Source organism: Hippoglossus hippoglossus, chromosome 6, assembly GCF_009819705.1.
Source record: "Hippoglossus hippoglossus isolate fHipHip1 chromosome 6, fHipHip1.pri, whole genome shotgun sequence".
Taxonomy (NCBI): Eukaryota; Metazoa; Chordata; class Actinopteri; order Pleuronectiformes; family Pleuronectidae; genus Hippoglossus; species Hippoglossus hippoglossus.
Window position 1 is genome coordinate 16,770,352 of NC_047156.1, and position 25,401 is coordinate 16,795,752.

Consider the following 25,401-nt stretch of genomic DNA (forward strand, 5'->3'; position numbering starts at 1 on the left):
CACAGGCACATGCACTCCCTCACTTGGAGACAAGGGCTTAGGACTACAGGGTTGTCAGTTTCCACACTGGCGAGGAAATTGTATGCTCAGAAAGTGAGGGAGTAACTCAACACACCCTTAAACAATCAGTGTCAAGTGGCGCCTGAGTAAGACACTTAACTTCAGTGAAGCTGCTGCATTTGTAGTGAGCAGCTGAGTAGTGTGTGTGAATGAATACAGAGTGGGATGTTACTACAGCTGGACAGCAGGATGAAAACAAAGGTAAAACATATATATACACATATGTGCTTAGACACTACAACCACAGACACACACTGTGATTTCACTCAGTCGTGCTCAAACAAACCACAGAAGAGGCTGTGCAGAGACATCACAGTCTTACACACACAACCGGCTGAAATCGAATCACCCATTTACTGCAGCGCAGAGGGTCCTGCATTATGAATGAGGAGCAGACCTGATTGAACATCCTGCCTGTTATTTATGCCTGCACCAAGCTGTGAGCCGATTTACTTTGCACAAATATTACATTACAACCGGGCCCATTCATTAGGCGCGCAAAGCAAGAGCGATTTGGCAACACATCGATAAACAAAGAGCTCCCGTGTGAGCACATAAAGCACGTGGATGGTTGTTCCTATATGCGCTGAAGCATACACACATTTCACACATAACTCAACAGTAACTATTACATTCAAGGTTGCATTGACTTTGTGATTTAGGAAAGACTTTATTTCACGTGGCACTGATGTGGAAATTTAAACAAATAAAGTCTTAAAGTAACTGTATTTTTTTATGCAGAGAAAAATATTCCTCTCATGTGGTAACCAGGGGAGAGTTCTAGCAGCTGAAACATGTTGATTTATAAACATGAGTCTTGTAAATGTACTTTTGAGGAAAACAATGTTAAATCGATAGCTGACGAGTCTCCACTTCCTCCCACTATCCAGAAAGGAAGCCTAATTATTCCAGAAATGAACACTGCCATCTTGCACCTATGACATCATTTGGAGCCAGAGTTTGTGCAGTAGCGATCAGGGGAATGAGCCTTGGTAGTGAGGCCCCCCCGATACATGGGCCGGACAAATCCTGAATCAATCTTATCTGTGAATCATCCTGTTAAACCGTGTTTTTATAGCATCAAATAAGAAATTAAAACTTATTAGAAAAATGAGCATCGAATATACACCAGTGGGATAAGAACTACCTTCAATGACAGAAAACATTATATGACTTTTTAGTTTGGTCCATGTCCCATCAGCTAACATTGACGAGGCAGGAGTTTTTGACCTATACTTGCAGCCAGCCACCAGGTGGTGATCAAGACGCTTAGGCTTCACTTTGGTGGAGCTGTCATGTCATCCATCCGTCCATCAGTTATAGTAAATACTTACATATAACGTTGCTCATGCTGTGTCTGCAGAGAAGCCGAGGTACGCAGAGAGCTGGGACTTTGAGGTGTCCGGCTCGTCATTCCTGCAGTTTGAGCTGAGTATGGGATGCAGCAAGTCCACTTCCTTCTCCCACGGCGTGCGGCTGGAGTACTCCTCAGACTGCGGCCGTCACTGGTCTCTCCTTACTCCAGAGTGTGTGCCCCCAGCCATTGGGTGCGCCGGTTATACCCAGAGTTCTATCTATACCTCGACCCAGTACAAACACTGGAGGAGGATCACCGTCTATCTGCCCAGTGCTGCTAAGTATGTGTTTTATCAATAAAAAATTAGTGGACAGCATTTGCTGAAAGTGCACAAACTGCTGAACCGACTCTTTGTTATAACTTCCTGTTGAATCTCCTTAGCTCCCCCAGAACCCGGTTCCGTTGGATCCAGACCCACTTCACCCCAGGAGCAGAGGGATGGGCTCTAGATAACGTGCTACTTGCCCCTGGCTGTCCCTGGATGTGCTCTGGACATGGTCTGTGTGACAATGGACGTTGTGTGTAAGTATAACATTTTTACATTTCTTTTTTCTTTGTAAGTAAATGTTACGTACCCTTACCTTTTTTCTCTTTCTCACACAGGTGTGACAAGGGTTATGGAGGCGCACACTGTGTGCCTTTAGCTCCTCTGCCATCTGTGCTGAGAGAGGACTTTAATGAGAACCTGCAGCAGGAGACCTGGCCCGAGGTGTACGGAGCAGAGAGGGGAACTCTGAGCGGAGAGCCTCTTAAATCTGGCACTGCCCTCATCTTCAAAGGGGTAAGAGGTCTTACTTATCATGCAGACGACATCAAGGGCAATACAAATTCTGTTAAAAAAACATAGACACTTCTTAAATCCTTGTTTGTTTGTTTGCAGGATGGTCTGCGAATGTTAGTGTCACGGGATCTGGACTGCACCAACACTCTCTACATTCAGTTCTCCTTCAAATTCATCACTAAAGGTACCACTTAACTCTTTTATTTGTATTTGTGTATCTATATTTCTGTATGATTGATTAAAATGTGTTTATGTATGTTTATTTCTCAAATATTGAAACAGTTAATAAACAGTTCATCTTGTGGGCTTTTCTTTAGGTGTCCCAGAGCGCTCCCACTCAGTGCTGCTGCAGTACTCGGTGAACGGAGGGATCAGCTGGCTGCTGCTGGATGAGTTCTACTTCCCAGCCTCCACTGACACACTCTTCCTTCACCTGCCTCTGCCAGCCAGTGCTCAGACCAACGCCACCCGCTTCAGACTCTGGCAGCCGTACAACAGCGGTGAGCGGACACACTATTTGAAAGCAGTGTAAAACTCTCCTGACTGTTTTTCTCTCATGTTTCTGAACTGTCCTTCTCTTTACATCTCTCTTCCCCTTAACGCTTGGTCACATTTGCATGTTCCCACACACGGCCATCTTAAGGACAAATTTCCTCAGTCAGTGTGTAATAATCTCTTCAATATAATGCCCTTCAGGTAAGAAGGAGGAGGTGTGGGTGATAGATGATCTCATCATTGATGGCAGCTCCTTAAACAACCCACCAGTGGTGATAGACAGCTTTGATGAAGGCCCCAATGAGTCCAACTGGCTGTTCTTCCCCGGAGGAAACACTGGCCTCTACTGCCCCTACCAGAAGACTGGCCTGTAAGAAAAAAACATCACTTACCTTCTTAATGACGACAACGGAGGTGTCGTGATTTGCATGTTTGTTTTTTTTGCGTCAACCCAAATGATGATAAAACTGGATTTGTGTGTGTGTGTCTGCTGCAGGGAGCAGGATGAGTCAGCCATGGTGTTTGTCTCCAGCGAGCTTGGAGAGCACTCTATTACCACCAGGGACATTGACGTAAATGAGAACACCATCATCCAGTTTGAGGTGAACAAACGCAGCCTTGATGACTTCTTCTCCAAAGCAACAATGAAAATAATGATTAATGTAGGATGCTAATCATGGCTCATCATCTTTTTTAATGTGGTTTGTATATTTATGTTTCTCCAGATTAATGTGGGCTGCACATCTGAGAGCTCCTCTGCCCACCCAGTGCGTCTTGAGTTCTCACGGGACTTTGGTGCCACGTGGCATCTTTTGGTGCCCCTTTGTGCTGGAGGGCCACACCCCTCATCACTGTGCTCCACAGAGCTCCACCCTGCAAGCATCTATTTCCCTGGCACAACTCAGGGCTGGAGGAGGGAGGTCATTCACTTCGGCAAGCTTCGTCTCTGTGGGTAAGGACGTGATACCTACAGCTGATGAGCAAAAGACAACGAGGGAAATCTGTTCAGGAAACACTTTAAATTGCTTCTAATATCATCTAATAGCATTTTCACCTCCATACAGGTCTGTGAGGTTCCGTTGGTTCCAGGGTTTCTTCTCAACCGGCTCTGCTCCTCCAACATGGGCACTGGACAACATCTACATAGGCCCACAGTGTCAGGACATGTGCAATGGCCACGGGGCTTGTATTGGTGGCTCCCACTGTGCATGTGACCCTGGCTATTCTGGACCAGACTGTTCTGTGCCTGAGACCCCCAACCCTGACTTCCTCAAGGAGGACTTTGAAGGTACACTAACATACACACACATTGACGATCCATTTCAGGTCAGATCCCTCAAACCACCACTTGGCCTGGGACAGGTGGACACATTCTTTTACCTGTGTGAACACAAATGCATCCTGGGCCACATTGAATTAAAATGTGATGCATGCTACTGGAGTTTCGAAATAAGCTGTAACACTCATACCATTAACAATATCTTGATAATTTTGATCATATATTTGCTTTTTTCATATATTTTATATATATGATATTGCAATATATATTTACATATTTTGTGCATGCTTTGCAATAGTTATTAGATTTATAATAACTAGAATGATTGCAGTTTTTTTAAGCCTTCTATTATTTTTCCCTATATACAGTAAATGATGAATTTATTATTGTGTGTTTTCTGTTTTGTTGCTTTCTGTGTGTGCTTATGTACAAACGTGTGCCTCTAGGCGGAGCTGTGAATGCTGAGCGTTTCAAACAACTCAGCGGGGGTAAACCATCCAGGAAATGTGGCATCATGTCGAGTGGGAACCACCTGTTCTTCAGCGAGGACGGCCTGCGGATGTTGGTGTCTAATGACATGGACCTGTCAAATGCCAGGTAGAGCAACTGTCATACCAACAGGAAAACAGATGTTTATTACCAGCTTGACAACAAAATACCATTAAATTTCTTTGTTGTTATTGAATTTACAGTTTTCAGTTGTCATCTCATGTTTTAATGTCCTCACTCTGTAGGTTTGTTCAGTTCTTCCTGCGTCTCGGCTGTGGAAAGGCGGCTCCAGACCCTCGCTCTCAGCCTGTCTTGCTGCAATTCTCTGTGGATGGAGGTCTCACCTGGGGACTCCTCCAGGAATTTCTCTTCAGCAACAACAGTAATCAGGCTCGCTTGGTGGCCCTGGAGATCCCCCTGCGTGCCCGCACATCGTCCACTCGTCTCCGCTGGTGGCAGCCCTCTGAGAACGGACACTTTTATAGTCCATGGGTTATTGACCAGGTACGTTTGAACATCTGTCCAATCACAAGGCTTTTAATCATGGCTGCAATGCATTCCATGATTGTTTTATATTGTTTCATTCCTCTGTCAAATCCCATGTCCATTCCCTGCATCAACTATGCAATTCATCTTTGATTCCACAGGTGGTGGTAGGTGGCAGTGCTAGTGGCTGGGGACCTCTGGAAGATGACTTCTCCTCGATCGATGGCCGCTCGTGGCTCCTTCACCCTGGAGGAACCCGGATGCCTGTCTGTGGCTCTGATGGACCGGCTTTTGCATTCATAGAGAAGTCCAACACTCGCTATGCTGTGACCACTGACATCAGTTTGGGTCAAGACGCCTTCATCCAGTTTGACTTTTCTGCTTCTTGCTCCGTCACCAACTCCTGCTACTGTAAGTAAAAAGAAAATTTGTGTTGCATCGTGTAGCCATCTACTAATTTAACAATGATATTATTATATTGATTTTATTATTTGTTTGCGGATTCATGATGTTCCGATTGTATTTGTCTTCTTTCTATGCAGCTGTGGAGTTGGAGTATTCTCTGGATCTGGGTCTGACCTGGCAGCCTGTGGTCCGAGACTGTCTGCCCACGAGCCCTGACTGCTCCTCCTACACCCTGCAGAGGCTGCTGGTGTCTGACACCTTCAACAAGTGGGGACGCATCACCCTGCCGATCCCATCATATGTCAGGTCAGCACTGTGCTCTACTCACACACAGGAAACAACCTTGTGCCACTTATAATCTGATACTACAGTATGTTCCAAAAAATAAGTAAGACCTGTTTCACCTGCTTCTATGCAAACACAGGGGCTACAATATTATGTTGATACAAATCCTTAAGTGCAACATCAGGGTTTAACTTCATCATTTAACAACATCTTTGTAACGTATTTGTGACATAAATGTATTTCTGTAGGTCTCCAGCCACCAGGTTCCGTTGGTTCCAGCAGGCTCCCTTTGACAAGCAGCAGACGTGGGCTCTGGATAACCTCTACATTGGAGACGGCTGCCCGGACATGTGCTCTGGACACGGCCGCTGCCAACAGAGCTCCTGTGTGTAAGTAACAGCAGCTGCTAGCAATGAGCAGTGAGGTGTGAATGAGAACTTGAAAGTTTTGGGGCAAAACAGCCACAATGCTATTTTAAGTTCAAATAATGTATGTGCAGACAGTTTTTATTGTATTTTATTGTTTGTACTTGATCTTTTTATTCAATCACATAAAGCTATTTATATTTTTATTGCAACATTAAAGCCAATAAATGAACAGATTAATCATAACCAGATGGCTACTTCTTCTTTGAATATGATTATTTGCATCTGACTCATCCGTCCTCCAGGTGTGACACAGAGTGGGGCGGAGAGTACTGTGACGAGCCCGTGGTTCCTCTGCCGTCCCAGCTGAAGGACAGCTTCAGCCGAGCTCCCTCACTCAGCCACTGGCACATTCTAACTGGTGGGAAGCTCAGCACGGTGTGTGGAGCCGTTGCCTCTGGTGCTGCCCTGCACTTCAGTGGCGTAAGTATACATCTGCCTCTGATTTTATTCTTTCCTTTATTTCTTATTTCTGTTTTACAAAATGATGTATTATGAAACTAACACATCCAGGGTGTAGTGAAGCATGAATGGCATTAAATGGCATGTTCTAGCTGTCATATTCTGAAATACAGTTTATAAAAATCCCCTGAAGCATGTTCTATATGCTCTGGTTTGTACAGATTAAAAGGCTCAATCCACATTTCCCTCAGACTTTCTCCTCTTTAATGCTCTTGTCATTTTATTCTCAGGGTCAGGATAACTTTATGTGAACAACTTACACTCATGCTTAGTAGAGAGGGAAACACATACTTCTTGACGGAGAAGAACACTCAGTAGACTTCACACCTCTGCCAAGGGCCATCAGTCCCCTTATGAAACCACATTTAAATTCACTCGATCCAGATTTTAACTTGGATCTGCACCAATTGCACACAGTAATAAATATCAGTCCCCTGAATATGACTGATTTTAATCAATATCCATGTATTATTCCCTGAGATATTGGTAAAAATATCCTACCTACCCAAATTGTAATGGTTTCTTCCCTGATGCATTACCATACCACATCCTTCCAAGTTTTGTGGTAATATGTCCAGTGGTTTTGCATATTACTGCCAAATATCAGACAGACGGACCCACCCTGATGAAAATAGAACTTCCTTGGTGGAAGTAATTAATCCTGCAAGAGCACTGACCTGTGCTGATTTACTGGGGCAAACAGATAATAAAGAGATTGTTAGACAAGCCAGACATCTAATAACTTCTGAAAGCTGTGGCTTCATGTATTGATCCATTGAAGAAAACACCACTAAGTAAGTAGATGTCAGCCTTTATGTGCAGCTTAACCTCTCAGGCATTTGCTATAGGGCAGTATTGCAAATGGACGCCATTGACAGGCTGATATGGAAAGACAGAGAAGCCCCTTAAGACTGAAGGTCACTTGTGAAAGGCCTATCAAAATAAATTGCTGGAGTTTTTGAAGTTGAAACTCAACTGTACTGATCATGTTTGAGACTTTTGGGTTTGTATTTAAATGGATGATCAATAGAGAAATAAAAAAAAGAGACTAGAGACCAGTGGACAGGCTTCCATCCATCTCAAGCATCCATCATTAACTCAGACAGCTTCTCTTCATGTGTCTGTTCACAGAGTTGCAGCCGTCAGCTGGCGACAGTGGACCTGAACCTGACCAACGCTGAGTTCATTCAGTTCTACTTCATGTATGGCTGCATGATCCCACCTAGCAACCGTAACCATGGTGTACTCCTGGAGTACAGTTTGAATGGGGGAATAAACTGGCACCTACTGACAGAGATCTTCTACGATCTGTACACCAAGCCTGGGTGAGTGTTTCTTTTTCACCTGCCACACATGGAAATAACTACCTGTGTACAACTGAGTGAAAAATTTAAATCTGTCACTTTCTGATCCGTGTTCAGGTTTGTGAATGTGCTGCTGCCCCCTGCTGCCCGGCAGGAAGGCGTGCGTGTGCGTTGGTGGCAGCCACAGCACGAGGGAGCAGACCACAGTGACTGGGCTCTGGATAACGTCCTTATCGCCGGCTCAGACCCGCGTGCACAGATCTCTGACACGTTCGGAGGGGTAGCACTGCCCAACCATGAGAGAGCTCCGGCTGATGAGACCTCAGGGAAGATCGGTGAACTGAGCGAGCAGGAGGAGACGCTCATCGGTATTTAAATCAAGTCTCGAATCTCAGTCTACTGAGCGCCACATTACCTCTAGTTTGATTACCTGCGTACCTGCACGCCAAGGCCCAACAGTCCCCTCATGAAACCACATTTAAAATTCCTTGATCTGCCCCCTGATCCGGTTCTTCACCTAAAGTTTCTGATCGTTGTTTCTCTCTCTTCTCTTTCAGTGAGCGATCACTGGCTGTTCTCAGAGGACTGCGTAGTGCAGCGTTTCTGCAGCTCTCCTGATGGGGTGATGGTGTGTGGGAATGCTGATGGACGGGAGGTGTACGCGGTCACACATGATATCGTTCCTGACAAGGGCTGGGTCATGCAGTTCAAGGTAATTAATGAGCCCTGAAGTCACACAGGTAATATCTGCATGTTGTGTGATATCCTTTCATTCATAACCATGTGTCATGTGATTTAGATCGCAGTAGGCTGCAGCACGCCAGAGCGTCTTGCAGACCGGCAAATTCATGTCCAGTACTCAGTTGATTTTGGAGTGACCTGGAAATACCTAGTGGCCCAGTGCCTGCCCGCTGACCCCCGCTGTGGAGGTCAGGTCTCACAGCCGTCAGTCTTCTTCCCTGCTGAAGGATGGAAGAGAGCCGTCTATCCCTTGCCTGACAGCCTCGCTGACACGTGAGTCATTCTACCTCAGATCGGCCTCATAAGCACACAAAACACTGAGTCCTCTTTCATATTTAATGGTACTAACGTTGCATGCTTGTCCTAAATTATTGATTGAACAAATTAGAGTCATCATGTAAATTATTAAAAACACTGTCGTATAAATCGTGAAAATGGTATGTATGTTGTTCAACTAATTTATCCTGTCTGTTTCTCAGTGCGGTGCGGTTCCGGTTTTACCAGCAGCACTCAGACATTCAGTGGGGTGTGGAGAACTTTTACATCGGCCCAGCGTGCCACAGCCACTGTGGGGGTCACGGGGACTGTCTGGATAAGCGCTGCCTCTGCGACCCAGGCTTCACTGGACCAAACTGCTACGCCAGCACTGCTCTTAAGGTAGATGATTCTGGTTCCTAATCGGTCTTACATTGTCTTGTCAAAAACAGATGAGAAGAGAATGTGACGATGAGAATATACCTGTTTGAGATGATCCCTGTTTCAGATTCGGTGTCTTTTTTCTCTCTAGGCGTCTCTAAAGGAGCGTTTTGACTGGGAAGGGTCAGCAGGACCCCAGTGGCAGGTGCTGGAAGGCGGTCGGCCCTGCACAGACTGTGGTGTGCTGGTAGAAGGGACTGCCCTGTACTTTGGAGGAGCTGATGCCAGACAGGCTGTCACTGCGGATTTGGACCTTCGCGGAGCCAAGTCAGTACACAACTTAAGATGTTTTCTACCTATCTTTGAATGAGACAAATTATATATTAATACATATATTCAGGTTCAGGTTTGGATTTGAGTAATTACTTAAAAAGGTTTACATGCTCTTATGTTCAGAAAACACATCAGTTTCCTGAAACTGTCCATTGCTGCAGCGACTCTTAGTTATAGCTCCCGTCTTTTAAAGGCCCCCCTCCTGATAAAGCCTAGTTTGCTCTGATTGGCCTCCCGTTACAAACATAAAGAACACACTAGACGAAAACTGACAAAGCATAATATGTCTGGTTTAATTCTTCAGGTGAATTATAAACTGTGTGTTTTGTGGACAGGTTTGTGGAGTACTGGGCCAAGATTGGTAGTGAAGATAACATGACCATGTGCCATCGTCCAACGTGTCGTAAAGAGGGAGTGTTGCTGGATTACTCTACTGACGGAGGTAACAACAACATGGACAACATGCCATATTACATTTTTCATCTTCTTGTCTGTTAGTTTTTTCATTCTGTCCACATTGTTTCCTCAGGGATTTCCTGGACGCTGCTGCATGAGATGGACTATCTGAAGTACGTGTCAGTGAGGCGAGACTATATTGTCCTTCCAGAGGGATCTCTGACCAACGCTACTCGCCTCCGCTGGTGGCAGCCATTCACCATTTCCTCTGGCCTGGCCAGCCCCAGCCTGGAAAGAGCCCAGTGGGCTATAGATAATATCTTGGTGGGGGGTTCAGACATCAACCCCTCCACCCTGCTAGACACTTTTGATGACGGTGAGTTTGTATTTGCTGAAATAATCAGAGACGGACGACTAAATGAGTCTTCAGGAAATTAATTGGACTCTTCCCCCTCTCTGGTTTCGTTGTCTTTCATCAGAGGGAGTGTCTCATGAGGAAAGCTGGAGTTTCTACCCGAACGCTGTACGCACAGCTGGCTTTTGTGGAAACCCCTCATTTCACTTGTACTGGCCAAACAAGAATCAGGACAAGACCCACAACATCCTGGCCACTCGGGAGCTCATAGTGCAACCTGGATATATTTTACAATTCAAGGTATGGTACTGCCAGAGAGCCACATGGCCTAATTGACAGCTGTGATTTGTCCTGTACACGGTGGCTTCAGTTCTTAACACCTTTCCTCCTGTTGCAGATTGTTGTTGGGTGTGAGGCAGACACCTGTGAGGACCATCACTCTGTCCTGCTGCAGTTCAGAAAGGACGCAAGGTAAGAAAAACCAGAAGAGAAGCAAAGAACACTCGCTCATAATAATAAACCCACAGAGAGTTCCCAGACTCTGCAGTTCCTCTTGTCTTTATCTTGTGTTGGACGTTCACTCACCCCTGCTACAGTGTTGTTTGGGGGACAGTTGTTTTCAAGAAAACAGAGTTTAAACCCAACATACACTACCTGTCCTGTATCAAACAATAAAAGGCAGCAAAAAGTAACTGACTCATATTGAACATCCTGTTACACAGTATATACTGTATATACTCTGTTTAAACTGTGAATACTCCATTTACATTGTATATATATTATATATTTTTCCCTGCCTTCATGTTATATGTTTATTTATTTATTTTAAATTATGTATTGTTATTTTAAGTATCTCCCTTATTCTGTAATCCAGCAAATTCCCAATAGTGGGACTAATTCAGGCTTATCTTATTTTCCTTATCTCATCTCAGCTCAGCTCAGCGTATCTCATCCGCTTAGTTTACCTTCACTTAACTTTCCACTATTTACAAGTGGCAAAAAATTGATTATTGCAGATTTAAGGGGAAAGTTCCACCAAGTTATAAAACAAGTATTTACAACATATTGTGATGTGTCTTTGTTTATCTTCCGTAGCTATTACAACACAGTTTTAAGAATACCCACATTTCAACTCGTTGATTTTGTTCATAGGAAGCATTTTACATGGACTCGATTCAGTTTTCAGTCTTTCCCCTCAGGTCGGATTCGTGGCAGTTGGTACAGTCGGAGTGCCTCCCCTCCTCAGTCAACAACGTGGGCTGCTCTCCCTTCCAGTTCCACGAGTCCACCATATACAGTCCGGTCAACAGCTCAGCATGGACAAGAGTCACTGTCCAGCTGCCAGACCACGTCTCCTCAGGGTAAAATTCACATTTGACACATATATACAGAACGATGATCATCAGTTTTTACAGTTTTTATGATTTGTTGTATGTTTCCAGGGCGACCCAGTTTCGCTGGATTCAAAAGGAGGGGACGGGAGAGCGGCAGAGCTGGGGAGTGGACCATGTTTACATCGGAGAGGCCTGCCCGGGGCTCTGCAGTGGCCACGGCTACTGTACAAGTGGAGTGGTGTGCATCTGTGATGAGGGATACCATGGTGGGCCACAAACATCTTTATCTTTTCAACTTTTAAGCAAAGATTTATTCATCAACACTCAAGGTTTTAGACAGCTCTACTACTGAGCTCTGTTATCCAGCACTTTCGCCTTGATAACAGAGCTCAGTTTTAGACAGCTCTACTACTGAGCTCTGTTATCCAGCACGTTCGCCTTGATAATCCTGATTCTCCCCCTCCTGCATCCTCTCCCCCGATCAGGTGACGACTGCTCCCTCTCCAGCAGTGATCTGCCCAGCTCCATCAAGGACAACTTTGAGTCGGGCAGTGTGTCTCAGGAGAGCTGGCAGCTGATCCAGGGTGGTGGAGTCGGCAGCGGCTGTGGGCAGCTGTCACCGCACGCCCACGGAGACTCACTCTACTTCAATGGCTGTAAGATGAGGCAGGCAGTTACTAAACCACTGGACCTCACAAGAGCCAGGTACAGGTACTAAATAAACATACTGCACACAAACATACACCTACATATAACTTACAGCTGTGACAAATGACCTGTAGTGTCATTGTCTGTATTAACAACCTATAATGCTTTATGTTTCTAACCTCTCCTTTACCTTCCTTCTCTGTCCCCCTGCAGTAAGATCATGTTTGTGCTGCAGATAGGCAGCGTGGCACAGACAGACAGCTGTAACATAGCTCTGGATCAGGCTGACACAGTCGATAGAGCCGTGCTGCTGCAGTACAGCGTCAACAACGGAGTCAGCTGGCATGTAATCGCCCAGCACCAGCCCAAAGACTTCATAAAGGCCCAGAGAGTCTCCTACAACATTCCACTGTGAGTGGCACACAGAGACATGCAGATAGACTCTCAGTTTAAAGCAGCACTGTGTAACTTTCGCTGAGCAACAGCGCCCTCTAAAGCCGCACACAGTGATTGATTCTGTTGGGCTGCTTGTTTTCATGTAGAGAAAAAACAAAGCCTATCAATCTCTTTACTGTTTAGTCCCACTCACTGAACTGAAACACAACTGATTCTGGAGATCATGATATTCCTCATGATCTCCAGCTTCCTGAACCTGTAACAATTATACCAAACTCTGTTAAGAGAAAAGTTTCCTCACTGAATATTGCTGATAAACACTGTTTTTTACTGACTTGATTGCCCTTTAACTTGCTGGGTCTGATACTGGTAAATGTAAACAATGATACGTTATAACTTTTATAAAGGGTACCTTATTAAACCAGTATAGAAAACAGCATTAGGTTGCTTTGAAGCTACACCATTAAAACTCTTGCGTGTGTTAACCCTTGCTGACCCTACAATGTTTCCGTGGTCTCTCCAGAGAGGCGAGGGTCAAAGGGGTGATGATGCGATGGTGGCAGCCACGCCACGAGGGTGCAGGACACGACCAGTGGGCGTTGGACCATGTGGAAGTCGTTCTGTGAGTACCCAATTCCCAGCAGGCCCCCGGCCCCCCCAGGCCGGCCCCCAACAGAGCCCCAATCTGCCCCATCTCCACCTCTGCCCCAGCCTCACCCGTAAAAAATAATCCCATCTACTCCACACAAACACTGAGATGCAGTATATGGACAAATAAAACTGCAAACACATCCACCTGCGTGCTGCTGACCAACTTCAACAAACACCGTTCAGCACTCGCTCGTTAGAAACGGTCATCACAGCTTCTGAGGTCAGGCAAGCAGGGTAGAAAAATGACTGCAGTGTGCTTTGCTGTGATGGGTTCTGTCTGTGGATGGCTGCTCTGTGTCTGACAGATCAACTCCTGCTGTCAAATCATCATATTTTCAGTGTCTGGCAGAACTCATGCATCTCCCAACTCAACAATTTGTCAAGAATTAGTCCCTTTTTCCACTGAAATGACTAACGTCTTAAAAAGTATATAATCATACTAATAACCTAAAAAAAATTATACAATTGCGCTGAAGCACTCATATTCACAGTATTCACCCATGTGCACGGCATGACATTTTGAAACTGATGGAACATTAATGTTAGGGGGTAAATCGATATGTCGGCCAATAATGGCAGTGATTCCTAAAAGGATGCTGCCCTTATGTATAAAGAGATATGTCCCTTTCAAAACATGAAACTGTCACTGCTCACATCCTTCCATGCGTCCTTTTCATAGACGTGGTTGTTAACCAATAAATCAGAGGGTCGAGATTTTCCTTGAACAATTGGCCACACCTCCCCCCCACAGTTTTCTGTGGTGGTGCTCTTTAATCTGTTCAGTCCGTATCTGCAAGCTTTCAGAAGACGTGCACAAATAAGTGGATTGAAGACTCAGTCCGTTTCTGTATAACTGTCTAACATTGAGTATAAATGAGCCAGTAGATGTCGTCATCATTATGATATTTTAAAGTTTAACCATAAACTATGAATAAAAAGAAAACACAAATACAACCAAATATATAGAGCTTGAAAATATTACAGACAACAACATAAACATGAATCTTTTCTACATTCTTAATTCTTAAAACAAAGTTTTCATATCAGCGCATATTGCGCAAACATTAACGCAGAAACCGATATGTCTGTCAAAAGCTCATATTGGCTTTAATGTGAAGGTGACCTCACATCTCTGAGAAAGTGTCTTGAAATGGCATATTTTAGTTTTGTACTTTTCATGTACATTTCATGCAAAAGTTGTCCCTACATTTCTTTCTACAAAAAATAAAAATGTTCCTACAAATTCATAATAAGATTTGATGCAACGTAAAAACACACCAAACAGAGTCGTCGATTGTTTCTCCCCCCCACCCCTTTTTTGAAATTTATCTTCTGCCTTGTAGTTCTCAGCCTCTAGCAGTTATAGATTCTGTAGGGCACTGAAGATATGAAGATGGCCTCAGCTAACATTTTCTTAACATGGCAATATCATCAAGCGTTCTGAATGCATTTCCTGCACGTTGCTGTGGGTATCAGAGCAATGCTGATTGTTCATTTCAATGTGTACCCGATGCATTTCAAATGCTGCGCACAACAGTTGTGTCAGGCGTGCTGATATTTCATGTTCAGATGCACACACACACACACACACACACACATACAGTTTAACACACACTCATGCCTAACCTGAGCTGTCCCCTGGTCTATGCGGCCGTGACCTGTCCCACTCCCCGCCCTCCCTCCCCTCGCACTTGCACGGTTTTCAACAGTCTGCTGAAGAGAGTAACCGTGATCCTCACACTTTGCTCTGTTGTTTATTTCTCTCTGTTCACCACTCCTCCGCTCCTTCACACATTCTTCCTCTCACTCCTACACCTGCTCAATCTTTTCTTTTTTTTGCTCCACGTGCCTCTCCTCCCTGCCGCTTAATGTCACCGCTGTGTTCGATCACTCCTCTGCTTGTACCGCCTCGTATCCGACCTTACGCCATCCTCCTCCACCTCCTCCTCCTCCTCCTCCTCCTCCTCCTCCTCCTCCTCCTTCTCTGTCCCTCCTCAAATCTCTTTCCCTATTTTCTTTTCCTATTCTGTAAAACAACGGATGGATTACTGATGTATATCTTGCTCTCTGTCTACACCTCTAACTTTTTTCTCACCATCCCTTCATCTTTGTTACATTCTTTTTTCTGTCTATCACCGTTTACTCTTTTGCTGTCTTTCACGTTCTCTTATTTCTTCATCATTTGTCTCCTCCTGCTAACGTTCACTCCTTCGTTGAACCTCTGACTATCTTTCCACCTCTTCTCTTTCTCCTCTCCTCCTCCTCACTCTGGGCCCCTGCCTCCCCAGGCCGGGGCTCCTCCCCTCCCAGACCTTTCTGCGAGACAGCAGTCCCCTCCTCCTGCCTCCCCCCTCTCGCGCTCTAACCTCTGCTCTCTTCTGTATTCTGCTCCCTCTGGCATGGCTGTAGTGTCAGGTAAGTTATCCGCCTCTTCCTGAATTCAGCCCCCTCCCCACCTCCCTCACCCTCCTGCCAAACCATCTCTTCTCCCCCCTGTCACACTGCGCTAAACCTCCCTCAATTTCACCGACGCACACAACCCCCACCTCATTATTACCACAGTCATCTCCATGCCCTCGGCTTAAAATCGAGCACCAGGCGGGTCAACAAGCAGACCAGCTGTTCACCAGGTGGAGGTTCGCTGATAAAAATGATCCACAGATCAACACTCATATAATATAAATATAAAACATTTTTGACTTTGACAGGTGACAGCAATTTTTTTATCGCCCATTTTCCCCCTAAAACGATTCAACACAAAGTCACCGGATGAGAACAGATTCCCATTAAATGGCGTTGATTCTAAATGTGTCCTCGAGGCCTTTTTAAATGCAGTAGTTTGCACACACACATGTTACTGGTTCTGTGTTTGTGTTTATATGTGTGATGTATCCATCACTATACCTGTTCCTGTTTGTTTTGTTCTGGCTACGACTTCTGCTACAGCCAATACTTATAATTCACCGATCCTATTTGAAAAACTGGAATAGCACTCAGGAGAGCACATACCTCCGTCAAGGCCTAACCGTTCCCTTCAATTCAATCAAGCTGCACCAAATTCCAAACACTCAGAGATACCAGTCATCTACGGCTACATCCACAGTACTCTGTTTTCGTTTCAAATCAGCATAACTCTGCTGCGGATGGTGGCGTCCTCACCAACACTCCAGTGCTGCATTCTAGTGTGGACGAGCAGAAACTGAGATGTTGGAAATGATGGAAAAGCCGACACTCACAACCTCTTGCTGATTGGGTTTTTTCAGTCATGACTTAATCTTGGCTCGCTCGCCAGGCTCCTATCACATGACCCCTTTCCAGAAGAAAACAACCGTCATTAGTCTCGGCTAGAACGCAACATGGATAATCAATAACAAGCGTTACTTTTGACCATTGCTGCTTCTCGTTTGTAGCCTAGCTCTTTCTCAACCAAATACTTCCTGTGTACACCGGCACGCAGATCGTGATATGCATTTTTAGTCGGTTTAGTTTGGACAGGGATTAAAACTGAGCCAGAAGGCTTGTGTGGACATGAGATTGTTTCAGTTAAAGTAGTGGTATGGACGGAGCCTAAATGGGCCTGTTTTCTTTTCGTATCCATTAATTATTCTCTGAGAAATCAACGGAAATCTTCTGACAGGCCCAACTCACAATGTTAAAGAAAGTGACAAACAAATCCTGGCTCTGCCCCTTTATCCAGATCTGCATCAAAATTGAATGGGTTCTACCCTGACCCGTACTGAATTCTTCCACCAAGTTTAATCTTACAAACAAACAAACCAACAACAGACCGGGGTGATGAATAGTTTGTGGGTCCAGGCTCTATCTCACTCTTTTTTTAGCCCATCCACATCCACATACCAAAATCAGCTACAATGCAGGGCATCTCACTCCGCTGTTTACAAATGAGTTTCATTGGACTAACAACCTCCATCCAGCTCCTTGCATGGCTTTGTGGACCAACTGTTGTGACAGCTCTCCATTCCCTTTTCACTCATGGCTGTGTGTCTGTCAGAGGACAACAGCACATGACCCTGAGCCAGGAGCTCCCTCCTCACTGGCCCTCTGACCCCGTTCAGACCTGATGTTATCATCCGTCCTGAGTGATCCGATCACAAGTGGTCAACGCTGAGTTCAGGTCTGGATGAGCCCAAACACATCCTCAGTGCATCTTCAGATCCGATCACAAAAAGCTCATTGGGAGATGGTCTGGGATGCATGTGTTGAAGGACCGCCCACTTCGCTGACATCCTCTGACCTGCTGCAGTTTCTCAATGAGTCAAACGTATCTTTATGCTTCTCAGTGCCCATACGATCATATGGTTGTGGCCACAATATCAACACTGACCAACACATAATGATTTAAATTTTTTTCAAATGGGTAAAATCATTGTAGATCTATGCAAATCATCTATTCTTTTAGCCCCTCCTGACTTGCTCGCTTTATTCCTCTCTCTCTCCCGCTCGCGCCAACACACACACGCGCACACACACTGGGTAAAAACAACATAATTTGGTCTTTGAGAACACAAATAATGGGGACGTGAGATCTGATTACGGGAGACGCATTCAGGACGCATTTTAATACCAGGTGTGAACAGACGAACTTATCACTGCCCACTTGTGATTGGATCTCTCAGGACGGACGTTAATACCAGGTCTGAACAGAGTCTCTGAGTTCTGACCATGTCAGAAACACACACACACACACACACACACACACACACACACACACACACACACACACACACACACACACTTTCAAACATAGAAATTTACCAGCCATCCCTCCCATTCCACCTCCACAGCCATCTCTCACTCACACACACACACACACACCCACACACATCATCCCCCTACCCGCCACCCCCCACCCTTCCTGAACCCCTGCTTCGCAGAGGCCCCTTGCCTGCCCTGGCTGCACTACTGGCTCACTGGCACCGCCCTGCTGGATGGAAGAGGCAATGAACAGGCTAAGCAAGCGAGATCTTCCGTAGCTTTTTCTGTGTCTCCTTAGTTTCAAAACCACCCCCGTCTCTGCTCACAAGCCTGCACTCTCTTTAGTTATTTTATTTTCCCCCGGTTTACTCTGACCTCAAACACTCATAGTTTCCCCTCTAGTGTCTGTGAAAGTTGATGTTTGTAAATATTGTGTTCCTTGTCTTGTCCTGTGACATATGGTCTTCCATTACGTAGCTAGTCCTACTGCAATGTTCACTGTCTAGCCGCCTCTCATTCGTGCAGAACATAAACAAATCCAAGTTGTGTAGAGTAGCATCACCCATCCTCCGACCCACCAGACTCGTGCAGTCGTTGAGTGTTTGAGGTTTTGGCTGAAACATGTTTAAAAATACCAGCATGATGAACCTGGATGTGTGAGAGAATACGAAAGCCGACCAATCATGTGTTTGCGTGCATGGATTCAGGGTGTGTGCATGGAACAGTGTGGATTTCTAGCGCCCTGTTCTCGGTCACTAACGCTCACACTCTCTCCCTTCCTCTTTCACTGTGTTTTTATCCCCCTCGCAGCACCCGCAAACAAAACTACATGATGAACTTTGCCAGACAGACCGGCGTGCGTCACTACTACAGCCGCAAGAGGCGGGCACTGCGACTGCGTGCCTGAACCCGACCAAGAAGGGATCCGCTCTCTGACCTGCCAAGCACACATCGACCCGCCACGCACATCCTTTTTTTCTCCTGACGCCGTATCGCCCTGCTGAGTCCCATCCACCGGTGGATTCCAGTCAGCCTTAGACTCCCCTCGCCCATCTCGCCCTCTACCCTCTGCCAGCAACACGGGCCATCCAGTCAGTTAACGCCGGCCAACCGCGGCCTTCCCAACCACACGGGTTGGCGGGAATGAAACTCTGAGGAAAAGGAGTGAAGCAGACATTTTGTTAAGTTTTTCTTTTTCGTGGATGGTCAGGGGGGTTTCTAGTTGTTTTCTAATTGTTGCTGTGGTCCCCGTTCCCCACCTACGACCTCCCTCCCTCTGGCTAACCTCGCCCATCACTCCCCCTCCTCACCCTGCTTTTCCTGCCACACTGTGAAATTAGAGAGATAATAAAATAATATATCACTGCTGAACTGACCAGCCAATTGGAGAGTCGCCTCCCAGTGGGGGGGGGGAGCGGGGGGGGTGCACTCCACTCAACTGCCGCCAAACCAGTCCGTCAGGAGAAAGACCACAATGATGATGATGATGATGAAGACGATATCGACCCATGAAGAGGAAAACCGGTGATGAAGAAGAAGAAGAAAAAAAAAGTACTGTGTTCTTGCTGTTCTGTGTGTCTGTGGGTTCTTTTCGTGATGAGTTGACTGTGGTGTTCCGTTCACTCGTTCGTTCGTTTTCTACTAATTCATATGCTTTTAAGGTGGGGGGAGGGACAGAGGGAGGGAGGGGGGGTGCTGGGTTCCGTTTCCTTTTTTCCCTCGTTTTATCCGGGACGGACGTGGGCCGGGCCGGGGGGGGGGGGCAAAAACAGCCCGGCCTCCTCTGTGAGAAGGAACGACAGAATGATTTGCACGACAGGAAAAGGAGAAAATAAGAAAAAAATAATTAAAGACTGAACAATGATTTTTTTTTTGTTTGTTTGTTTGTTTGTTTGTTTTTTTATAATTTTTTTATATATATATGTTGGTTCCCGAAAATACAGATATTTATGGTAAATGGTTCTTCACGTAACCTATTTAAGATGCACTGTGCGTGAAATCTGTATGTTATTTTTTAGTGTTAAGTTATTAGGCAGTTGAGTCCGGCTCTCAGACTGCATCATCTCCCCTCTTCCTTCTTCTCTTGTGCTGTTTCCCCCCTTTCCATCTCTCTCTCTCTCTGCTGATTTTCTGAAACCTGGAGGTGAGGCTCTATTAGTGTTGTTTTTTGAAGTCTGTGTAATATGGACCCTCTTGCCCTCAGTGTAACTCCAGTATAGCAATCTCCTGTATATATATGTATATCCACTATGGGGAGACCCAGCAGCCTTATAAAAGGGAAATAAAGAACTGTCCAAACCTCATACTGTACACGTTGCTTCAGCTGCTCTCTTTCATTGTAAAGGATAAGCCTGGTGTGTGTGTGGTGTCTATTTACTTTGTCTTACTGTCGACAACTTTCCTTCTGTCTGTCACAATCCTCCAAGCCCAGTAAACCTGTTGGGGACTGTTTTTAGCTGCGGAATAATATACATTGGTTGCTCTATTGAGTATTAACATTACCAGGACGGTGAGTGTGGTTCTGACATGGTAAATGGGCTGTATTCATATAGTGTTAAATGCATTACAAGTCACATTGACGTTAAAAAAAGTACCTGAAATATATTGAAAACTAGTTTGTCACCCAGTACTGCTCATACCTCTGACAAGGTCCAACAGTCCCTTTTGAAATTTAAATTCACTTGATCTGCATCAAATTGCACACACTCATAAAAAAAAAATCAAGATCCGTGAATGATTTTCTGAGAAATCAGGGAAAATGTTGAAAAATGTGTTACCTCAAGATTAAAAAAAAGGTGGAGGAAAAACAGCCTGCATCCGCCTAAATTTAATAAGTTATTTCCAGATCTACCACATCCTTCCACTAAGTACCTTGGTAATCCATCCTGTAGTCTTTTTGTAATCTTATAAACCAACTGACCGGGGGTGTAAACTTAACCTCCAAGGCGAAGGTAAGAAAAAGAAGCAAAAAACTTACAATTTAAAATATTTATTCACAGACATTCAAACATAATAGCAGATTAGATATTAAAATGATTAAAAATTATATGTTGACATCTGCCCTCACTGTGGTGCACACCTCAGTGTCAGATAACACTGGCCTTAATCATTACTCCATGTTGAGGCTGCAGAGATCTCTTCTTCACATAATCAACTGTGACATCAGATTAAAGACGGAGCTCCTCAGGAGTCTGTGGTCACAAGCTGCCGACCGCCACAGCTACACTGACTAGTGTTAGAGTGATGGAGAGGAGACCGGCTGTGACCACCGTGCAGGAGTTGCAGTACGGCCCGTCACAGCAGGCGTAGCTCATGGTGTAGACGGTTCCCCTGAAGCGGAGCTTGTGCACCTGCTCGCAGTCCCTCTTCGCCATGCAGCCCCTGGCCGACAGGGCGCTGTGATTGCCGTAGCGACCGTCTGCCTTGAAGCACAGCTCGTCAGGAGGGCACTCGGTCACAATGAGCTCGAACTCCTCCTGTTTCTCCAGGATGGGGCTGTAGTAGCACCGCAGGTTGTCACACAGCACCGAGGGGAGGAAGAGGAACCACAACACAGAAACATGCAGGAGCTGGAACATGGTCAGCCTGCAACAAGAAATGTCACAACTTGTCTGGTTATCTGGCATCAAGGCCTGATACTGAAGTTAAAAACACTATGTCAGAGTACATTCAGGATTAAGTGTCAACCTTCCATCATGTTAGGGCACCAGTGAGAAAACAGTCGGGGTCAAGCTCTGAAATCACAAGTTCCCATCACACATCTTTTATTCGCACCGTCCTGCCTTGTACATAAAAACTCCATTCATACCATTTATACCTTGAGGTTCACAGTAGTTAATTTGCACCCATGGAGAAATATGCAACCGCCACCGGGACTCAAACCAGGGACCTTGTCTTCTCCACAGTCAAGTCACAGCAATTCCCTGATCGTCCCAGACTTGACCGAGCTCATCCACAGTCACACAACAATCAGTACAAATATTTCATAGCTTTTGTTCTGAGCCGAAATAAAAATTCTCTGAAAAAGTTTGCTGATTGACATTTCAAAGCTCCACACAAGTGTCAGTGATGTCTCCTGATTGTCACATTAGAAGTTTGTACCTTCTGATGGTAGAAACACAATTTAACCACACAACTTATATATTTTTTAAAAGCAGTAAAACGATGACTCACCTGCACATTTTTAAATCCAATAAAAATCTGTTGAAACAAGTTAATACTCTTCTCCAGGTGAACTCAGCAGGGAGTCCAGATCTCTCTGCACAGACCACACCCCCAACACACCTGTTCTAAATACACAGCAACTACACCAAAGAGGCATCTGATCATTGTTTTTGCTTTTATTGGGCTGCATCCATCTGTAACCACACAGATAATGTCAGCATTTATTCATATATATATATTTTTTTTACATCAGGAGGATGGCTGACAAGTCCACCCTTTTCTCTCCGGAGTAAAAAAGGTAAAAACACAAAACACAAATTCATTCACACGTTAATTTATCCAAAGAACATACAACACAAGTGACCACATGTTCCCCGTCAGAGACTCAGTTGAGAGCTTGTGACCAACAGGCCTCTCCTGTGCAGCCTCCTTGTTATGCAGTGTCAGGTATGTTGTTCCCTAATGATGTGTAGTTTGCACACGAGTCCCAGGCCTGCTCCCTGAGAACATCAGTGATGTTGCCTTTATGCATTATGCCCTTAATCATCCCCAGCAGCTTCTTCAGGCCGGCGTCATCCCTTGGCAGCCCGTTGCATTTGTCCTTGCAGCAGCAGACGTGGCTGACGTTGTACTTGACCCCCATGTGAGACATGAGCTCGTGGGAGCCGCAGAGTTCACCGTCCAAGCAGCCCTGAGCGGACAGCACGTGGGCGGAGCCGTAGCGGGCTGTGGAGCTGGAGCAGCGTTGACTGGGCAGACACTGGCTGGTGATGTTGCCGCAGGATTTGCCCTTGTGCTGCAGGGGACAGTAGTGACAGAGCAGGGTGTCCATGCCCAGAGCAGGGAGGAGCAGAGCTGTGGCCAACAAGACGGAGGTCAGGAACCAATGAGGCCCCGAGGGATGTCTGATGTAAATCCACACACACACAGGAATGATACACAATGAAGACATGCTTAGACGCAACAAGTCCCACTCATCAGATGTTCAGTGTATATCTGTTGTTCACCTGTTCTTCCTGTGTGATCCCATCTTCCTGTTTGTAATGAGGAGCCTCATCAGCTGATTACCAAACAGAGACAGCTGCGACTCTGAGGCTGTTTGAGCACGAGTCATAAATAATTTTATAAACAAGCACAAAACAAGAAATATATTAACTTTTAGTTTATTGACCAAAAAAAAGTATTTTATCTTATGTTTCAAAAGACTTTTACATGATTTAAACAGATTTTCCAAATGAGTGAAAAGACCTGATTATGCTGCCATCTAGTGGCTGGTTCTGCAAAACGATGTCATTACCATGTCAATTTGTTTTTATTATTTGGTCTTTTTCAATGTACTGAAGCAACTTTTCATACTAGATCCTTTACATTTTTCTTATATATTCGCTACAATGTTTTTTCCTCAAGATACTTATACAAATATCTATTTAAATATACTTGTCTACATTTGTAAAACATCTGCAATACTACAATGGCCCTACATTCCCCTTATGGAAACACATTTAAATTCACTAGATCCAGATTCTTATGTTTCAATATTTTATTGAGGCGAAATGATGTGACATCACACAAGTAGAGAGCAAGCATTTTTTTATTTCCTCTCCAATTAAGGAGGAGTGAAGTGGCCAAAATGAATAAAGGGTAATGATAAGAATAGTCTTATTTTTAATGATCATAAACAGACAAACACAGATAAAAGGGGGGTGCTCACATCCAGGCTGATATTCCTGATACTGAAGATCTCACAGGTAGAACTAAGGGTCACAACCTAAACCACACAGGCACAGTCTAAGGCATCACATGAGTGTTGTGGACAGGCAGTGAGGCTGATCCAGATTTTTTATTTGGATCTGCACACACTCATAAATATCAGTGCCCTAAACATTTAGATTTATTAATCAAGATCCAGGAATTATCCTTCAAGAAATCATGGAAGATCATGAAAAATGTAAAAAAAGGTTTTTAAAAGATAAAATCCTGGAGCCTCACCAAACTGTCATGGGGTCTTCCTGAGGTCATGTCCCATCCTTCCACCAGGTTTCATGGAAATCTGTCCAGTTGTTTTCGTGTAATCTTGCTTCCAAACAAACGGAGGTAACAGAGTCTAACAGAAGAACTCCGTGGTCTAAATGGACACATTGTTCTTTCTTTCTTCTCTTGTCAAGTTCCATAACCAGATGAAAAGGACAGTGTTCCCTCCTTGTACAAAGGCTCCTACAAAGAAAAGCACATTCAAATATGATATGATATAAAAATGTAGGTTTCATTGATGAGTCAAGTTGTGGCGGTTTGCTCACAGCCAGCTCCTCCTCCTCATCGTCCACGTCAGTGTCCCTCCACTCCTCTTCCTCGGCGGGGTCGTAGGTGTACAGAGGAATCAGCCTGTGACGTAGCTCGTCTAATCTGAAGCAACAGAAGAAACGCGTAAACCAAACTGTGACAGAACAGTAAAGGATTAAACTGATCAGAAAGTGCTGCTTAAATCACACAAACCAACTTACCTTGATTTCTTCCTGATATACAGAACCTGCAGAGAAGTAGAACAACACACACACTTAACACTTAGCCCAGAATTCACAATGGAAACCAGCTCAAAAAAACAGAAGTGCTCTCACCACTGCAGCAGCACATCCCATCAGTGTGAGCAACACAAGGGGGATGAGGACACTGTAAACAGGAAATCCAGGCGCTGGTTTTGCGGGTGAAACGTTTGGAGTAGTGAGGTTGGAAAACATTTCCCTGTGTCCGATCTTCTCCTCCATCGTTCACACAGCACACCCCTCTGCTGCACGCACCTCAGCTGCCACCTCAGTGAGACATTCAGGGGATCAGTCGCTGTCATTCTCAGAGAAAGGCCACTATGGGCCCTATCGACCAGGAAGGCTCAGAATCATGACCACAGAGTCAGACAAGCACACAGCTTACTGGGTGGTTAGACTCAGTATTTACATCATGGTCAAACTTTTTTAGATTATTAAATCTTACCTTATGTTTCATATGTGGAGTTTGTGAGCGCATGTTTCCCTTATGTGGTTCTCATCTCACAGGAGACACACACACGCACACACACACACACACACACAGCGCTTACATACCCCAACCTGCTCAATCACATTCCTGTGTGAGGAGTAGATGTGACGTGCTCTGCCGGTTTAGTTCAACTGGATCCACGCGTCTATTACTGTAAATGCAAAAGAAAATAG

General features: G+C 45.1%; 3 protein-coding genes across 9 annotated transcripts in view; 1 reads left to right on the forward strand and 2 right to left on the reverse strand.

The window, feature by feature from the left end:
- The window catches only part of reln (reelin), a 99,335-nt gene extending 78,991 nt beyond the window's left edge, over nucleotides 1–20,344 (forward strand). The window contains exons 34-65 of one of the 5 annotated variants that reach the window (XM_034587686.1): nucleotides 1,424–1,697; nucleotides 1,799–1,939; nucleotides 2,021–2,198; nucleotides 2,298–2,382; nucleotides 2,516–2,698; nucleotides 2,895–3,063; nucleotides 3,190–3,295; nucleotides 3,419–3,645; nucleotides 3,758–3,981; nucleotides 4,419–4,569; nucleotides 4,707–4,965; nucleotides 5,109–5,358; nucleotides 5,490–5,658; nucleotides 5,886–6,026; nucleotides 6,308–6,485; nucleotides 7,656–7,849; nucleotides 7,946–8,196; nucleotides 8,386–8,540; nucleotides 8,628–8,842; nucleotides 9,049–9,226; nucleotides 9,357–9,532; nucleotides 9,874–9,980; nucleotides 10,068–10,310; nucleotides 10,414–10,589; nucleotides 10,687–10,760; nucleotides 11,489–11,650; nucleotides 11,732–11,889; nucleotides 12,109–12,328; nucleotides 12,485–12,682; nucleotides 13,191–13,289; nucleotides 15,607–15,733; nucleotides 18,845–18,859. In XM_034587686.1, coding sequence (XP_034443577.1) covers nucleotides 1,424–1,697; nucleotides 1,799–1,939; nucleotides 2,021–2,198; nucleotides 2,298–2,382; nucleotides 2,516–2,698; nucleotides 2,895–3,063; nucleotides 3,190–3,295; nucleotides 3,419–3,645; nucleotides 3,758–3,981; nucleotides 4,419–4,569; nucleotides 4,707–4,965; nucleotides 5,109–5,358; nucleotides 5,490–5,658; nucleotides 5,886–6,026; nucleotides 6,308–6,485; nucleotides 7,656–7,849; nucleotides 7,946–8,196; nucleotides 8,386–8,540; nucleotides 8,628–8,842; nucleotides 9,049–9,226; nucleotides 9,357–9,532; nucleotides 9,874–9,980; nucleotides 10,068–10,310; nucleotides 10,414–10,589; nucleotides 10,687–10,760; nucleotides 11,489–11,650; nucleotides 11,732–11,889; nucleotides 12,109–12,328; nucleotides 12,485–12,682; nucleotides 13,191–13,289; nucleotides 15,607–15,727 — 5,462 coding nt within the window. In that variant the 3' untranslated portion in view covers nucleotides 15,728–15,733; nucleotides 18,845–18,859. Of the gene's footprint in view, nucleotides 1–1,423; nucleotides 1,698–1,798; nucleotides 1,940–2,020; nucleotides 2,199–2,297; nucleotides 2,383–2,515; nucleotides 2,699–2,894; nucleotides 3,064–3,189; nucleotides 3,296–3,418; nucleotides 3,646–3,757; nucleotides 3,982–4,418; nucleotides 4,570–4,706; nucleotides 4,966–5,108; nucleotides 5,359–5,489; nucleotides 5,659–5,885; nucleotides 6,027–6,307; nucleotides 6,486–7,655; nucleotides 7,850–7,945; nucleotides 8,197–8,385; nucleotides 8,541–8,627; nucleotides 8,843–9,048; nucleotides 9,227–9,356; nucleotides 9,533–9,873; nucleotides 9,981–10,067; nucleotides 10,311–10,413; nucleotides 10,590–10,686; nucleotides 10,761–11,488; nucleotides 11,651–11,731; nucleotides 11,890–12,108; nucleotides 12,335–12,484; nucleotides 12,683–13,190; nucleotides 13,290–15,606; nucleotides 15,734–18,844 lie in introns of those variants that run through there. The other 4 variants (XM_034587688.1, XM_034587687.1, XM_034587689.1 and 1 more) reach the window with 4 other exon arrangements.
- Nucleotides 150–22,339, reverse strand: bncr (bouncer). 3 transcript variants are annotated; one of them, XR_004614096.1, is made up of 4 exons: nucleotides 22,208–22,339; nucleotides 21,044–21,619; nucleotides 15,110–15,114; nucleotides 150–159 (listed from the first exon to the last, which is right to left on the reverse strand). XR_004614096.1 is itself a non-coding variant. In XM_034587690.1 (2 exons), exons 1-2 carry the CDS (start codon nucleotides 22,213–22,215, stop codon nucleotides 21,232–21,234), a joined length of 396 nt encoding a protein of 131 aa, XP_034443581.1. In that variant the 5' UTR covers nucleotides 22,216–22,339; the 3' UTR covers nucleotides 21,017–21,231. The 3 variants fall into 3 exon arrangements, 2 of the variants coding, with proteins under 2 accessions (XP_034443581.1, XP_034443583.1); XM_034587690.1 differs by lacking the exons at nucleotides 150–159; nucleotides 15,110–15,114 and having other exon boundaries at nucleotides 21,017–21,619; XM_034587692.1 differs by lacking the exons at nucleotides 150–159; nucleotides 15,110–15,114; nucleotides 22,208–22,339 and adding an exon at nucleotides 21,722–21,843 and having other exon boundaries at nucleotides 21,017–21,619.
- Nucleotides 22,340–23,151: 812 nt separating this feature from the next.
- LOC117762935 (small integral membrane protein 29-like) lies at nucleotides 23,152–25,315 on the reverse strand. The gene is made up of 5 exons (XM_034587693.1): nucleotides 25,184–25,315; nucleotides 24,814–25,005; nucleotides 24,700–24,725; nucleotides 24,496–24,601; nucleotides 23,152–24,412 (listed from the first exon to the last, which is right to left on the reverse strand). Exons 2-5 carry the CDS (start codon nucleotides 24,958–24,960, stop codon nucleotides 24,359–24,361), a joined length of 333 nt encoding a protein of 110 aa, XP_034443584.1. The 5' UTR covers nucleotides 24,961–25,005; nucleotides 25,184–25,315; the 3' UTR covers nucleotides 23,152–24,358.
- Nucleotides 25,316–25,401: the final 86 nt, after the last annotated feature.

Bases quoted from the DNA above. Each gene is read 5' to 3' on its own strand.
- LOC117762935 (XM_034587693.1), bottom strand. From the start codon at position 24,960: ATGGAGGAGAAGATCGGACACAGGGAAATGTTTTCCAACCTCACTACT. The intron at 24,602-24,699 runs GTAAGTTGGTTT...CTGTTGCTTCAG, and splicing joins TATATCAGGAAGAAATCAAG to ATTAGACGAGCTACGTCACA. The intron at 24,413-24,495 runs GTGAGCAAACCG...TTTTCTTTGTAG, and splicing joins ATGAGGAGGAGGAGCTGGCT to GAGCCTTTGTACAAGGAGGG.